The following is a 16,429-nucleotide window of genomic DNA, read 5'->3' as shown; positions in this document are numbered from 1 at the left end:
GACCCTGCTTTTTACTGCCACACACACCCTCGTTTAGAACGGCTGATCCAACGCCTTCTGCTCCTTTTGAAAAAAAATCAACTACTGCAGCAGTCCAGAGCTCCAGCCACAAAACATGCCTACAAATGGGGGCGAGGGGGGACGCAAGAGAAGAGCTACTCTTCCTCAACACTCTAGGATCCTGCGTCACTCACTTTTGCTCCAGCTTCACTAGGAGGAAAACATCTGATTTTCACTTGTACTAACCTGAAGCCTCCCATCCAGCGTTCTCTGTATTGTAACACACTTGCTAGGATGAGCTCCATTTGTGGTTATAGCTGTAATCAAAGAATCCAATTCATCTTTTTTCTCCTTTAGCTTTTTAACTAAACTTTCAATTGCGCGTTTTGCAAAAGTTTCACTCTCTCCACCTTGTCGATGGCACATCAAGCTGTGAACAATGCTCAGACAAGCATCATTACTTGTTGGCGTGTTAGTAATAGACATATTGTCCATTTGTCACAGCTTTTTCTTTCAGATCAAATGTCAGTTTTGGGGGCTGTTATGATTTTCAAGCTGATGAACAAGAGATGATCCAAGTTAAGTGTTAGATGTACTGTCTCTTGGTAAAACCTAGGAGGAAAAAATATCTACATTAGAATTGTTTTTAACAAATTGCAGATCATGTTTCTAAGGAAGTCTGTGGCTTTTTGCTTCTTTTATTTTCAAGCTAAGTGCAGGATATTAAAAGCACATGAAAAAACTGCATTGCTTGTCCCATGATAGCTAAAACATGCTTAAGACACTGCTTGCACAGTTGGAGAGATAAGATTTCCTTTTTCCCCTAGTAACAATATTTAAATAAAGATTATAGTTTATATACATGTACACATAGTATGTACATATAGAAAGGCAGGGATTATTAGATGAACAGGCTCTGAATCAGGAAAAGGAGAACAGTGACAATGATTTCCTATGGTTTATACTGGTAGGATGAAACCAAGTGAAAATACTGACTGGGAATCAAGGGGCATCGACTGAAACAAAATTTGAATAGTGAAGAAGCACGAATGCACACCAGAATCATCTGTCATCTTTTTTTAATAATCCTGTTCAAATAGTTCCGCTATGTTCTGACCTCAGACTAACTCTTATTTCTCTTTGCTGATCACAAAGGCAAAAATTGTATCTGGCCATTAGCTTAATATGCATTTATGTAAATTAGTATTGTGCGTATCTTTAGATAAGAAAATCCCAACTGGCACATTTGTCTTTACTTGTTTGGATCCAGCTTCTTCTGGACCAAGACAGATCAACCGAAGTCACTAAAAAAGCACTTCTAAATTGTCTCAAGCAGAACTGCCTTAATTACACTAAATATAAGACAAGGAGTAAGTCCGTCCTCACACATTCGCCCTTTAAACTCTCTTTGTTAAGAACCTGCGGTGGTTTCTGGTCATGAGGTCATTCTTCTCTAAGCCAGCAGACCTCATCTTTTCGAAGGTTCCTTTAATTCCCAAATTAGCAGAAGAGCTGGCCTGATTTTCTCAATTCTGAAAGAGCTCATTACTGCACTTTATCTTGCTTTATCCAGAAACGTAGGACAGCAGGTTTTGTGCACTTACAGAAAAGGAGTCTAATGTGGTCAAAAAGCTGCTCTGGTTCTTCAAGCACCTCTGACTTCAGGTAGTCATCCACTAACGCCGTTCTACCAACTACGTGGTCTGACTTTCTTCAGACACCGGCAGCAAACATGCGTAAGTCATTTGACGACATTTACGTGTTCTGAGTAAATTTAAAATATAAGCCCTTCTGAAACTAGCATGTTGTTCTCAGCAATGTAAATAAAAAGATATTGGATTGCAATAGTTAAGGAAAAAGTTTGTTCGTGTTATCTGAGGAACACATGGAGTCAAAGACCTGTTACTGCACTGGAATTTTCCAGGTTATTAGGGGTACGGTAGTGGCAGCTATTTATTGGAAACAAATGCGTTGCACAAAAATAAGAGTGGGACGTTAATTTAGAAGGTTAACGCATCACACAAATTACAGTGTGAATGCATGCCTTCCCTTCTTGTAAAAGGAATATTGTAACACAAATCCAGCACAATTATAAAAGGAAACAAGGTCTTCCCTATTTAATATTTTCTCCAATTTCAACTTGAATACAGCACGGTTTGGTATGCTTGGAAAAAAACACATCACAAATCCTTTTCCCCCCAGCCCCCTCCATTTTCAGTAGTTTTCTTCTTTTGTAAGGATGCTTCTGGACCTAATTTCTCCCAAAGGAAAACAATTACCTAGAAGTTTGAATAAGATCATTTTACCTAGCTATTAAAGTTTCTCCTTCAAGGCTAGGGTTTTTTTGCGCTTCAACTCAATAAGCCTCTTTTAAAAGTCGAGCTTAACCTGCCAGTCATTCTCCATGGCAACCCGCACTCGCATAAATCCATAAAAGCTTGCCAGCTAAAACAGAATAGCACATCATTTTCCTTAAATATAAAACAGCATCCCAGATAGATATGCATAAGTAATCATAAATAAGTGACTAGATAAAGCTATTAGCCAAAAGAGCTTTAAATAAAGAGACGCTTAAAATTAGACAGGCAGCTCTATCTTCTACGCCCCTAAAACTATGAATGAGAATTTTGCTTGCTGACTTTCAGAAGACTAGGATCGAGCAAATAAATCCTTCTTTAAGTGGAATGATCTTCAGAAATGTTGAGTCACCCCTCAGCTGCCACTGCGCTCAATAGGAGCTTCTGACTGTTCAGCACTTTTGAAAGCCGGGCCACTTGTTTAGGATTTTGAATACTGTTACACACTGCCGGCGCGTAATCGCACGGTAATTCGGGAGCCTTCCCTTAGAAGTCCCCTCTACAGAAATCCTGTATTTAATTGTGCCATTTCGATCCCCGGAAAAAGGGGGTGAGGTCAGTGGCTATCAACCTGGCACATATAGAGAAATGCCGTGACATATTTCTTCTGAAGCACCAGAAGCGTTAGTATATTTTGCAGGCAAGCCAAGTTTTTACGTTCCACAAATTTAGTTTCTCACAAAATAGCTCTACAAGCCTATCTTTGAGTCACACATTCAAGAGGTGCCTTAACACCTTCTTACTATATTACTTTCATGTGTGCAAATAAAAGCAAAACGCAATCTTAATGCGTTATATTTTTAGAAGATAGCCTTTGAAGATAAGGTTCCAGCATGCCCTCAGACACGGAGTGCGAGATGTTCTGCAAAACAACGGTACGCTTGTGTGATTTAACGTTTGTTTGATGCGAGCATGAAACTTGAAATTCGTTCCTTAGCACGCCCCCCCCGCCCAAGGAGGTGATCCCACACTACGGCTCGAGCTTGGATTTACGGCGGAATAGGTAGGGCCAAATGTGTTGAGCATCTTCTTACTTCCCTCTAGCCAGGAATTTCATGGCAACAGAGAGAGCGCTTTGGGGGAAAAGGGAGAGAGAGGGAACACGAGAAAAGCAGCAGCAGGAGACAGCGCTTGCACTGAAGCTCTCGGCTTCGCCTACCGAGGAACTACACGGTATTTCTCTCCCTTTTGCTATCGTGTGATGCGAGCAGAACGCAGAAGAAAAAGAAAAAATGGGACAAGCTAACGTAAATGCTAACAAGTTACAAAGTCATAGAGAAGCACCTCATCATGATATAGAAAGTGATTTTTTTCAACAGCTAAGTATTAACAGGGATGTTACAAAACAAGCGAACGACTAGCGTTCTGCGATAGTCTAAGTATTGTAACAAGAATAAGATCCTCGGAAGAGGAGATAAATCTGACAGACAGAAGAAGCGAAGATTGCCAGGTAATTAAAAACACCCTTGATGACCTGTAGCAAACAGGCTACTATCTCAGAGAACTGATAAGTAACCATTAACTGAAACTCTTCCTCCAAGACTGATGCAGGCTTGAACAAATACCATCATTCTTCCGCACATCCTACTTCCCCGCGGCTGCCTGGCTGAAGGGTGATGTATCTTTTTAGCCTGTGCGATGAAATTCAAAACATGAAGCAGCTGTCTAAAATTAAAAATGCAACGCTGGTGCCACATGCCTCGTTTTCATGTCTGTGGATAATTCTGCCAGAAACGGTTACCTGAACGATATAAATAGATTCTGAAAACATAGGCACCTAGAATAGTATGCTACCTCATATAACAAAAATCAAATTATTGACTTATCTACGTGGAAGTAACATTACTGAGCTCTCACACCAGTGCCCTCACTGCACTTACATTTATCTTATGGGCAGGAAAGCAAAATAAGCACCGTACTGACTCAAGCTATTCCGCCGTTCTCAGGTCAACTGCTACACTCTCTCTCAAAACAGCAATCATTTTACTAGCGTGACTAGAAAACAGAGACCAGGTTTAATGTTCGGCATCTTCTCCAAAAGCTTTGAAAACCCAGTGCTGGCTCAGAGCTCCAGGAGCGCATTCCCGGTTTGTGGAAGGCACGGCACTCCGGATCAACTAGACAAAACCGAGCAAAGTACAAAAAGCAGATGATCTCTCACCCAAAGGGATAATCCATGCATTTATAGAACAGAAAATTACTCTTCCACCTTGTTTGCCAGTATCTCTTCAGCTGCACCAGCAAGATAATATAAGCCAAGACTGCTTAAGAACAAGTGGTTTTCCATGCCAAAAACCAAGGGTAACAAAAACCGCGTGAGCCACGACTTCCAAATATTTGCAGCAACTCTTCAGGCAGCATACGAGGGATTTAAGAGATACGATCATTTGGAAGGCCTCACACGAGGCCCGAGAGTTGCTGAGGTACGCTGCAGTTTGCAATTCTTCATCAAAAAAAGCACGCAGACGCACACAGACGGAGGCAGACGCACACGCGCGGTCTGAAGAAGGTACGAGGGTTTTAGAAAGAGAAAAAAGTTTTTCTGCTTTCCACGGTTAGAAAAAACACACGGACTTGATTTCCTCGGCTTTTACAGAGGTATCGCTACGGTCATACGGAAGCCCAACTGAGACGTAAGGGCAGAGGCTGCTTAAAAAAATACCAAGACTTCACCTAAACCCCCGTCAATGTGCCCTAGCCATCCAGCCAAGCGCATTTTGAAACTCCTCTGAAAAATCCCTGCCTCCAAACAATTCCCATTTCCAATTCTCTAACGCGGTTGAAATTTGCTGAGAAGTTAGTTACCAATCCAAATCTCTTAAAAAGATCTCACGTTCTTTTCTACGTATTAAGAACAACCTTAAATGAATACTTGTTACGCTCACAAGTCACTTGTCTTCCCCTTCTCCTCCCACAAAAGCCACACTTTGCAATTTGGGGAGAACGATCAACCCCAAACAAGAAAAGGAAATAATACGCTTACACAGACAAACCAGGCGGTTATGGATGGAGCTGGAAGTCAGGGACATAACCCACAGGAATATGATCCAGGCAATCAGCAATCCAACAGCTTGGGCAAGACGGTTAATCCAGGCCCGACGCTGATATGATACACGGCCCTATTCATTTACAGTAGGGTTTAAGCCAATCGCAGCTGCGGAGGGATCAAATTCACCAAGAAACTCAGTCTAAAAATGTGACGGTCCAAATGCCGCTGGATAATTACTTTAAGAGATGGACAAAAGGCCAAAACCCCCTCCGTGCCACTTTCTTAGCAGATATTTTGTTAGGTTTATACAACAAACTAGGTATTTTCCAAACAAGAGCCAACTTGAGACTCTTGGAGACTTCACTGTTTGCAGGAGAAATTACACCAGAAGTAGTGCGATTAGGAGTGATCAGTAACACTTTGTTTTAAAAACTAAGATGCTAAGAATTGTGAAGTGCTGTATTTAAAGAAAAATGTTAAAATATAGAACAGCCTTGGCACAACTGGAAAAATAGTTCCTGCAGGTGTCAGGGCAGCAATGGCCCTTTGAAAAGCTTTTGATGGAGAAAGGGAAGCGGTCTTGCAGATCAGGTCAGAAGAGAGGTTCCAGGCATGGACAGGGTGCTGAAGGTCCAGAGATGCTGGTGGGGAAGGCTGATAAACATGCCAAACGGGGGAGGCAGGGGGACGTGCAGCATACGCTGAAGCGAATGAAGAACGCAAGATGGATTTGCAACCGCATGCACGAGAAGCCTGAAATAAAGAGTTGTGATGGAAATCCAACCAGTCTGCAAAGTTAAAATCAAAGAAAAAAAAAAAGATTTTACATGTGCTAAGCATCAGATGACACATTCAGGGCTCAGGAAGCCTTTAAACAGCAAGGCGGAGAGAGATTTGCCACCTTTTTGTACAAACTGATCAGACAACAGTCCTGTGTCACCTTCGAGCGTTTCAAACGATCATCAGTAGATGATCGCTGTAGGTCCCTTCCAACTGAACTATTCTATTCTAAATAATACAAACAGAGATTTTTAGCAGCAGTTATGCAAAAATGTCCTATGATGCACGCAAATATATAAGCCTGAGAATGTTTAGTACTGGTATATCCGTGTAAGGGCTGGTGTTACAAACGTGCAAAGGGATGCTAAAGATGATAACATAAGGCAAGTAAGCGTGTCCAGTGGCATTCACCAGGTACAACAGAGCATTTCTACCTACGCTGTGAATCGAAAGAGAACTTGGCCGTTATCCATTGTAAGATATTGTACAACGGCCTAAGCAAGTCAGAAAATTTGCCGGCAGAATATCCTTTGAGATGAGCCATGACTTAAGTGAATATTACTACGATGGTCTTCAAAAAACAAAAAAACAAAAAAAAGAGAAAAAGCTCATACCCTCTGAGCTTCCAAGGAGAAAATAAAGAAAATTTATTTTCCAAGAAAATAAAAACAGGTATATTGCAGTAGCAAAGAAAAATCACAGCCCGATCAAGGCCTATGGCACTGTATGATATCAAAGGGAAAGATGTACAGCCTGCAATGCTGGGGAGTCATATACTGGGGGGAAAAGGGGAATGAATTAATCTAAAAAATACCTTAATGACCAAAAACCTATTTCCAAGTTGCAAATATGAAGGTAATCTTTGGAAAAATATAGCTAAGAAAAAATAAGAATTGTTTGCTTGAAGCTGCCACTGATGCTGTGGGAGCGCGGTTTACCAGTAACGGCCATCCCAGTCACAGATTTCCAGCGTTCTGGTATCAGGCAGTAACGCAACGCTAACGAACTGGCTAATTAGAATAGCGTACAAATTGACATCTTGCTAGAACATTTCACACGAATAAAGGACAAGAATGGCTCTTGCATAAGCTGTTGCCTCCAAAATTAGACGAACACAAAGATGTCCGAAAAGCAGCATATACGTTTGATTGCTTTTAACCACCAAAACATTACGACAGAGTTCTGCTGTTTAATAATGCAGTGGTAGAAGTTTGATGATAAACATGATAAAGGAAAATCCATAAACCGATAAAACAAAAGGCAGCTCGTGATTTGATGAAGATATGAATAAGTGATTAAACTGCAGATACTTTCCAGCACATTAGACTATTATCTACTTGCCCAAAGGGTGAACAGGAACAAAATGTTTGTAGACATAAGAACAATTAGCATTAGAGAGCAAGAGAAAGAGTACTGAGAAGGTACTGCGCTCGCACGGTTCTGTACAGTAAGAGCTAACATTCCCCAGAACACTATTTTTGTGCGTGTATCTGAATCATCAGTATCAATTCTGCTCATCTCACTGTCAGTAGCTACAAAAATTTAAGACACATGACAGCATAAAAGGAACCGGAGAAGAGTTCTAAGACAACTCGGAGTGGCAACTCTTTCATCTTAACAGAAATTCACGGTTAAAAAGCATGAGCAGCCATTTCTTTGTGGAAGAAACCGATGCGACGTAGCTGCCCAACTGCAGCTCTCAGCATCTTTCCTCCTCTCGGCTTCCACCTGTGCACTCCGACTGCTTTCGAAAGCACTTTACAAATGCAACAGACTGATCCTGTAAATGGAGCAAACGTTTCTGCTGCACAAGGTCCCAGGTTTTTTGAATCTCATTCGAGAAACTAATACAACAGTAAAAAACACATCCAAATCCTTGTCGTTGTACGCGTGGGGGGCAGGACACGATGAAAAAGGTAGCGCTCCTATGCTGATGTGACTACACAGGCACACGTTTTACATCCTAGAAAGTTGCAATTGTCATTTTGGTTCCCCTTCCCTCTCTCTACTTTTTATTTTTGAGAATGTATACAGCTGAAAAATAATTCCTCTTTTCAATACAGGCTTCTGTATGGTCAGAGAAGGAAGACCACTGCACGTTACGCCACGAGAGCGGGAAGGGCAGTAAACTCCTCTACAACTGGATCTACTTCTGCGACACGGCAGCGAGACTGGCACTACCTCACCTCCGAGAGGGCACCCGTGGCGTCCCACCGAGCAAGAGGTCATCCCCTCCTCATCCTAGCGCCCGCGGGTAAGGAGGGGACGGAAACCTGGGAACGGCAGGAGAGGCCAGGCTCAGAAGGCGGCAGGCGGTGGAAGTCCTTGCCGTAGGACGACAGAGCGAACCTGAACTGAACTCCTCCTCAGAGCACCCTGCAAGACCCACCTTCTCGCAGAAGGCTTCTTTCGACGAGGACAAATAGCAATTTGTCAAAACCTCACAAACAGAGGAAACAATTGCGGCTACGCCAAGCAGTAAGAGTCAAACCTTGCTCGGGCAGAAGCGGTGTGATTTTTCACTTGTACATAACGTTTCGATACCCTAGCAATAGGTGTATTAGATAACATCTGTTCTTTATTGTAATCTGCACAGGGATAATGTTCTCTGCATTTGTTCGAGCTTCAAAAAAAAAAAAAAAAAAAATCACCTCTGGGCAAAGCAAGCATGGAAAATTCCAGCCCCAACCAAAAGTAGAGTTTTTCACAAGGTTAACAACATAGGAAAACAGAGTCCTAAAATTCCAGCGGGACCTTAACAACAGCACGGCGAAGGCTGCTCCTCACCGGGATCAACCGATCTGCTCTCAGCACCTTTGTTCTCCACTAAATCTGTTGATACCTCTCAAAACTCGCATCCCCATTGTGTTAGCTACGCTTGAATGCATTATGTAAAGAGCCATCTACTTAAAAAAGGAATTCTAATCAGTTTGAGACACTTACTGCTTCTCTTTAGGCTGCAGCTCTTTGAAATGAAGTTTCTATATCAATATTAAACACACATGCTTATGCAACAAGCAAATCAAAAGAGGTTCATGAATGCAAAGCGAGAAGAAACTCCTTCCAGTAGCAATCCGGCCAAGATAAGAGGAGGGCCAGAAGGACAAGTTGCCTACTTATCATGACGTTGGGGAGTACGAAAATACGTTTTGTTTTATAGGGCAGTCTAGCTGTAGGAATTACCTACGTTACTGAACGAAGTAACAGGACAAGAGTCTTACGATTTAAAAGATGACAGCTGTCACAGCGTCTGAAATCGCTCTTGCCTGTTGACAGCGGCACACCATTCGTAACCAAGATAAATTTGAGAAGTGGTGGTAAAAGCCACCACGATCCTGCTCCGACCGTATGTGTTTGACAACACTTGGTTTGCAGTAGTACAATTTGGGTTCCAAGTAATAACACACCTAACCCACAACCAGATTACCCCGTAAATTAACCAGCCTCCCGTGGTAAAACCTATACGACTCAACTCTGCGGCAAGTCACAAACCTCCCCAAAAACCCAACACCCCCAGAAACGGGGATGGGAAGGAAAAAAAAGAGTAAAGATGGAATAATCTTTAATTAACGCCCCTTCTGCCGAGCAGCCCGGCGCTGTCTGAAAACCGGCTGAAAGCACCGTTCTCTGTTATTGCAAATAAGATGGCAGATTTTGAAGAACTAAAGGCGAAGCGGCTCAGGCAAAACCATCCAGGGCATTTTCCAGCGTGCGGGAGAGAGCACGAAGAGAGCGGGCTGCACGGAGGGCAGGGGAGGAAAGTTTAACCGGGGACAGGCCGGCTGGAGAGCCTTTACCAGAGGGCACCGAGATTTAAAAATAATAACACTAAAAGTTTGGGGGCGGGGGGGGGGGGGGATCGTATTTTTTTCTCGCTGGGGGAAAGCGGGGAGGGAGGCGGGGAACCCAGCGGAGAAGCCCCCGGGGTGGGGGGGGGGGCCGCTGCCCCGGTTCCCCGGAGCGGCGGCCGGCGCGGCCCGGGGGAGGCGGCGGGGAGGAGGGGACGCGCTGCGGGCGGCCTCGGCGGGCGGGCGGGAGCCGAGAGCGGATGTTACCTGGGCCGCGGGCGGCGGCGGAGCGGCCGCTCTCCGGGGCGCGGCCTGCGGCTGTGGCGAGGGGCGGCGGCGGCGGCGGCGGCGGGAGGAGGAGGAGGACGGGGGGGGGGGCGGGGGAGCCTCCCCTCAGCCTCAGCCGGCCCCGGTGCGGCGGAGCGGGCCAGGCCTCCGCCCCCCCGCCCTCCCCTCCCCGGGCTGCGGCCGGGCCGGGCCGGCGGGGCGGCGCTCACAGGCCCGCGGCGCAGGGGAGGGGGGGAACCGGCCGCCCCGCGACCGCCGTCGCCGCCACCGCCGCCGCCTCCTTCTTGTTGTTGTTGTTGTTGTTGTTGTTGCCGCGGCTCCGGCCGCTCGCGCTCCGCGGCCGCCGCCGACACGTCCAGCCGCCACCGCGCATGCGCGACATCCGGGTAACACCACCCCCCCCCCGGCCGCCGCCGCCGCCGCCGCCGCCGAGCGCCCCCGCGCCGCCACCCGCCGCCACCGCGCCTGCGCGCCCGCCGCCCCGCGGTTGTCGCGCCGCCGGCAGGCGGAGAGCGGAGCGGGCGGGCGGGAGCGTTCGGGGGTTTATTTGTGTGGTTGGCGTCCGGCGGCGGCGCGCCCGGCGGGGCAGGTAGCGCTGCTAGGATGGCAAGCACAGCCCCCCAGAAAAGGCCGAGCTGCAAAAATGCAACCCCAACAAATGCACGGGGCTGCAAACGCAAGCCCTGCAAGTGCAAAAACGCGAAAATGCGATCCCCATAAATGCAAAGCCACATAAATGCAACCCTCAGAAGTGCAAAACCCCACAAATGCACCCCCCAGAACCTGAAAGCCCTGCAAATGCAACCCCCACAAGTGCAAAATCCCACAAATGCAACCCCCATAAATGCACAGCCCCGCAACTGCAACCCCATAAATGTATGGCCCCAGGATTACAACCCCCGTAAGTGCAAAGTGCTGCAAATACACCCCCCCCAGAAGTGGAAAGCCCTGCAAATGCAACCCCGACAGATGCACAGTCCCACAAGTGCAACCCCACAAGTGCAAAATCCCACAAATGCAACCCCAAGAAGCTGAAAGCCCTGCAAATGCAATCCCAACAAATGCACAGCCCCCCAGTGCAACCCCCACAAGTGCAAAATCCCACAAATGCAACCCCCAGAAGCTGAAAGCCCTGCAAATGCAACCCCAACAAATGCACAGGGCCACAAATGCAACCCCCATAAATGCACAGCCCCACAACTGCAGCCCCACGAATGTATGGCCTGGGAATTACAACCCCCACAAGTGCAAAACCTCCAAAATGCAACCCCAACAAATGCACAGCCCCACAAATGCAACCCCCACAAGTGCAAAACCCCACAAATGCAACCCCCAGAAGCTAAAAGCCCTGCAAATGCAACCCCAACAAATATGCAGGACCACAAATGCAACCCCCATAAATGCACAGCCCTGCAACTGCAGCCCCAGGAATGTTTGGCCCCAGAATTACAACCCCCAGAAATGCAACGTTCTGCAAATACCAACCCCCAGAAGTGCAAAGCCCTGCAAATGCAACCCCGACAGATGCACAGTCCCACAAGTGCAAAACCCCCAAAATGCAATCCCCACAATTGCAAAACCCCACAAATGCAACCCCCACAAGTGCAAAATCCCACAAATGCAACCCCCAGAAGTTGAAAGCCCTGCAAATGCAACCCCCACAAGTGCAAGATCCCACAAATGCAACCCCCAGAAGCTAAAAGCCCTGCAAATGCAATCCCCACAAGTGCAAAATCCCACAAATGCAACCCCCATAAATGCACAGCCCCGCAACTGCAACCCCATAAATGCACAGCCCTGCAACTGCAGCCCCCCAGAATTACAACCCCCAGAAATGCAAAGTTCTGTAAATACCAACCCCCAGAACTGCAAAGCCCTGCAAATGCAACCCCGACAGATGCACAGTCCCACAAGTGCAAAATCCCAAAAATGCAACCCCCACAATTGCAAAATCCCACAAATGCAACCCCCACAAGTGCAAAACCCCACAAATGCAATGCCACAATTGCAAAATCCCACAAATGCAACCCCCACAAGTGCAAAACCCCACAAATGCAACCCCCACAAGTGCAAAATCCCACAAATGCAATGCCACAATTGCAAAATCCCACAAATGCAACCCCCACAAGTGCAAAATCCCACAAATGCCACCCCCAGAAGTTGAAAGCCCTGCAAATGCAACCCGAACAAATGCACAGCCTCTCGAATGCAACCTCCAAAAGTGCAAAGCCCCACAAATCCAACCCCAACGAATGCACTGGCCCGCAAACGCAACCGCTTTTCCCATTCCTCATCACCTCGTCCAGCAAAAGCAAATTCTCCAAAGGAATTCAGCTGAAAAGGAAAAGATTAACTTGTTTTCAAATTGAAGGTTACATCTTTCTACCTTTGTGGTGTTGGGCCATGGCTAGAACACAAAATAGAAGGGGAAAGGTGCACGAAACACCGTATCCACTGCAAAACGCAATATATTTTTGCTAAATACGAGGGGTGTTTGGCAAGGCACTGGTGTGCTAGCGCAGCTACTCTGATAAGAACGAAGAATGATGGCAATTTTTAAAAACTGTTATATTGCCACACCAAAATTTCCTGCTCACGCTATTAAATCATTTATAGTCACTTCCACATCCTTAAGAAGGTCGTAGTGATAAAAAGCAATGTAAAATGCTGCTATATTTGTCATCTTTTCCTGGGTAGATGTAATTGAAGCCTCTTCACACCAGGATTTGCTGAGTGCGTTGCAAATTAGCTATTTCTAGAGTTTTTGAAGCGTTAGGGATGGGAGATGAGAGCTCCAGTTCAACGGGGAGCACGTCCCGTGCAGGATTCGTGGAGCGCAGAGCAGCAAATCCACGCGCTCACAAGCTGCCTGCACCAGCGCTTCCCCTCCCTCTCCAAGGTATATCATTAAAAAAAAAAATAAATCATTAAATAATTTGCAATTTGTAAGCACGGTCTCTTCCCCCTTGCGCTTGCAGAACCAGCTGCAGCCCCTCATCCAGGGAGACGATTTGCTCAAATACGTGGATGAAAGCTGCAAAATGTTAACGCTGAGCACCGAGCAGTATAATTTTCCGATTCCCCGTTGGTTGTATGATGACAAATAATAACTCTAAATATAATATGTTAAATTTCCTTCCATCGCCAATAGCCCTGGTTTGCTTCCAAGGCATACCATGAAGGACACCCCATTGGGATGCCACAAACTCCTATTACTAACGCTGCCTTTTAAGCATCTTTTCAACAGGCAGCTGGCTTTATACATGAAATTTTGGGTTTAAGAGTGGAGATGAAAGGCTGTTGGGAAAATTCTTTCACCATATTTCACCATCAGGTGTGAACAAGCTGCAAATTCAATGAGGAAAACCCCGGCAATGACACTGCAGCTGGGTTATGGGGTAGTGCGATTAATTAACTTCTATAACATGTATTAAATCCGAAAGGATCTGAATTTGGTATCTTAAAAGTACTGTGCACGTCGTGATGACTCTCTGTATTTATACATATGTCTGTTTTGAGGTTCCTAAAGCCATCATTGTGATGTCCTGCTCAACCAACTAGTGAATGGAGTCAAACCCCGTTGGCGGCCGGTCACCAGTGGTGTTCCCCAGGGCTCAGTGTTGGGGCCGGTCCTGTTCAACATCTTCACTGATGATCTGGGTGAGGGGATCGAGGGCACCCTCAGTCAGTTTGCAGATGACACCAAGCTGGGTGGAAGTGTCGATCTGCTGGAGGGCAGGAGGCCCTGCAGAGGGCCCTGGCCAGGCCGGGTCGATGGGCCCAGGCCACGGGGTGAGGGTCAGCAAGGCTCAGGGCCGGGTCCTGCCCTGGGGGCACAACAACCCCAGGCACCGCTGCAGGCGTGGGGAGGAGCGGCTGGGAGCTGCCCGGCGGGAAAGGGCCTGGGGGTGCTGGTCGACAGCCGCTGGACATGAGCCAGCAGGGTGCCCAGGTGGCCAAGAGGGCCAGTGGCACCCTGGCTTGTATCAGGAACGGTGTGGCCAGCAGGAGCAGGGAGGGGATGGTGCCCCTGCGCTGGGCACTGGTGAGGCCGCCCCTCGAATGCTGTGCTCAGCGCTGGGCCCCGCACCCCAAGGCGGCCATGGAGGGGCTGGAGCGTGGCCAGAGCAGGGCAGCGAGGCTGGGGCAGGGGCTGGAGCACAAGGCTGGGGAGGAGCGGCTGGGGGAGCTGGGGGGGCTCAGCCTGGAGAAGAGGAGGCTGAGGGGAGCCCTCATCGCTCTCTGCAACGGCCTGAAAGGAGGCTGGAGCCGGGGGGGTCGGTCTCTGCTCCCCAGGAACAAGCGATGGGACGAGAGGGAACGGCCTCAAGCTGCGCCAGGGCAGGTTTGGGTTGGGTATTGGGAAAAACTTCTTCCCCCAAAGGGCTGTCAGGCCCTGGCCCAGGCTGCCCAGGGCAGGGGCTGAGTCCCCATCCATGGAGGTATTTAAAAGACGTCTAGACGTGGTGCTGAGGGACGTGGTTTAGTGGTGGGCTTGGCAGTGCTGGGTTAACGGTTGGACTTGATGATCTTAAGGGTCTTTTCGAACCCTAACGATTCTATGATTCTATGAACCGGATGGTGAAATGTGGAATTCGGGGGTGCACAAGCCATTGAGCCGATGCCACCATCGCTCTCCGGTGTCCCAAGTGCGGCACGGTGTCCACGAAGCTCCGTGCGTGCTGGCTGTTGGGGACAGGCGGCGAATCCCACCGCAGCACACGAGGAAAGGACTGACCTGGAGCTGTAAAGGGACTGGGAAGATGCTGAGCTGCTGCCTCGTATTTATCCAAACCCAAACAGCTCCAGCAACACTTTGTCCTGGGAAGGACCTTTGTAGGTCATTCAGGTGATTTTGAAAGGCTGCAGGGATACCGTGTCCAACAAAATGGTACTTTTTCCACCCATCTGAACTCCTTTGAACTCAAACATTTTTTCAAATATCACATGCTGGTACTAGCAGGATCAATTTAACATGTTGTGGTTTAGCATCTGTCCCCGCCCCCCTCCCCGAAATATTACTTTGATCAAATTTCTGCAGCTTGTTCTACCTCATATCCCAATCAATATGTTTTTATTATTAATAAAAAATGCATTAAGTTATTCTAGTGACTATGTGCCAAACCACCGATTTCAGTGAGACCCGGATCAGTCCTATCACCTCGTCAGAAATTCGATTTCTAGAATGAAGCCACCCGAGGTAAATAATTAATATCCTTTTCCTTATAAATGAACATAATTCAGTAAGAGCACATTATTTTAAAAGTCTGTTTAAAAAAAAAAATAAAAATGCTCCCAAATGAAGATCGTGTTTCTTCTGCATTGACAGATGATGAGTCCTGCCGTGGGGAGCGGTTGATAGCAAAGGCTGAACCACCTCGAGCATCAAGGATCCCATTCCCAGCTGGATTTAGAGCCCAGACTCGATCTCAAGCTCTCCATCCTCGACACAGACCGGACCACACTCGGGGCAGCTCATCATTTTTATGCTGTAGGTAACTTATTTCTCGACCGTTTTTGCAAGCTCATGCAGATCTCAGCAGAAGGAAGATTTACCCTCGCTCCCTTTGATCAGCGCTCATCCATTCTGTTAGCAGCTACACGTAAAATGCAGGAACATCTCTGCTATTACAAAACTCTTCACGTCTTATTTCCTCCCTCCTCCTCTTTCCCGTAGCATAAAAAGCTTCTTTCACAGTTTATCAAGTCCCTCCACTAGCACCAGCTAAAAAAGGAACCAAATTTAGAGGAACTCTTCCAGGAAAGCAGAAGAATTTTTAAAATAAGTTAGTCAAAGCTAGGACAAAAAAAATATCTTCATTTACAAACCCAAAACTTGTTAAAACACCTTCCCAGTCCCTACGGGACCAGAGCGGAGTCCTTTACCTACAGATAAAATACTCTCAGGCAAATATATTTTAATGCAAAGGAATTTTGTTCTCTGGTAATTAACAAATGGAAAGATAAACTCATTGAGAAAATAGACTATTTATGGTCCAAATTTTTCTGTCCTTACTGGCGCACATGTTCCCATTAATTTAATTCAAGTCTCACTAGCAGTCAGATTTATGAAATAATTTAGTATCCAGACTTAGGAGAGTGGACCATGGTAAGCAAAGACACATGGGTCTGCTAAGAAAGAGACAACTCTAACTTGATTACAAATACTAAAATATATTAAATCAAAAATATTGGCATTTCAGATAACTCCAGCACTAAATGCACCC

The 16,429-nt window shown here is 46.7% G+C and overlaps 1 protein-coding gene across 2 annotated transcripts in view; it reads right to left on the bottom strand.

Annotated features, from left to right (window-relative positions):
• Positions 1 to 10,276, bottom strand: part of LOC309601855 (mothers against decapentaplegic homolog 4) — a 29,203-nt gene extending 18,927 nt beyond the window's left edge. For both annotated transcript variants that reach the window (XM_082335054.1, XM_082335055.1), the window contains exons 1-2: positions 10,182 to 10,276; positions 247 to 612 (exon numbers count right to left, since the gene is read on the bottom strand). In XM_082335054.1, coding sequence (XP_082191180.1) covers positions 247 to 495 — 249 coding nt within the window. In that variant the 5' untranslated portion in view covers positions 496 to 612; positions 10,182 to 10,276. The remainder of the gene's footprint in view (positions 1 to 246; positions 613 to 10,181) is intronic.
• Between the last annotated feature and the right edge of the window lie 6,153 nt (positions 10,277 to 16,429).

Source organism: Platalea leucorodia, assembly GCF_965183815.1.
Source record: "Platalea leucorodia genome assembly, chromosome: W".
NCBI lineage: Eukaryota > Metazoa > Chordata > Aves > Pelecaniformes > Threskiornithidae > Platalea > Platalea leucorodia.
Note: the sequence above shows the minus strand (reverse complement) of the source record. Positions and strands in the feature narration are given on the sequence as shown.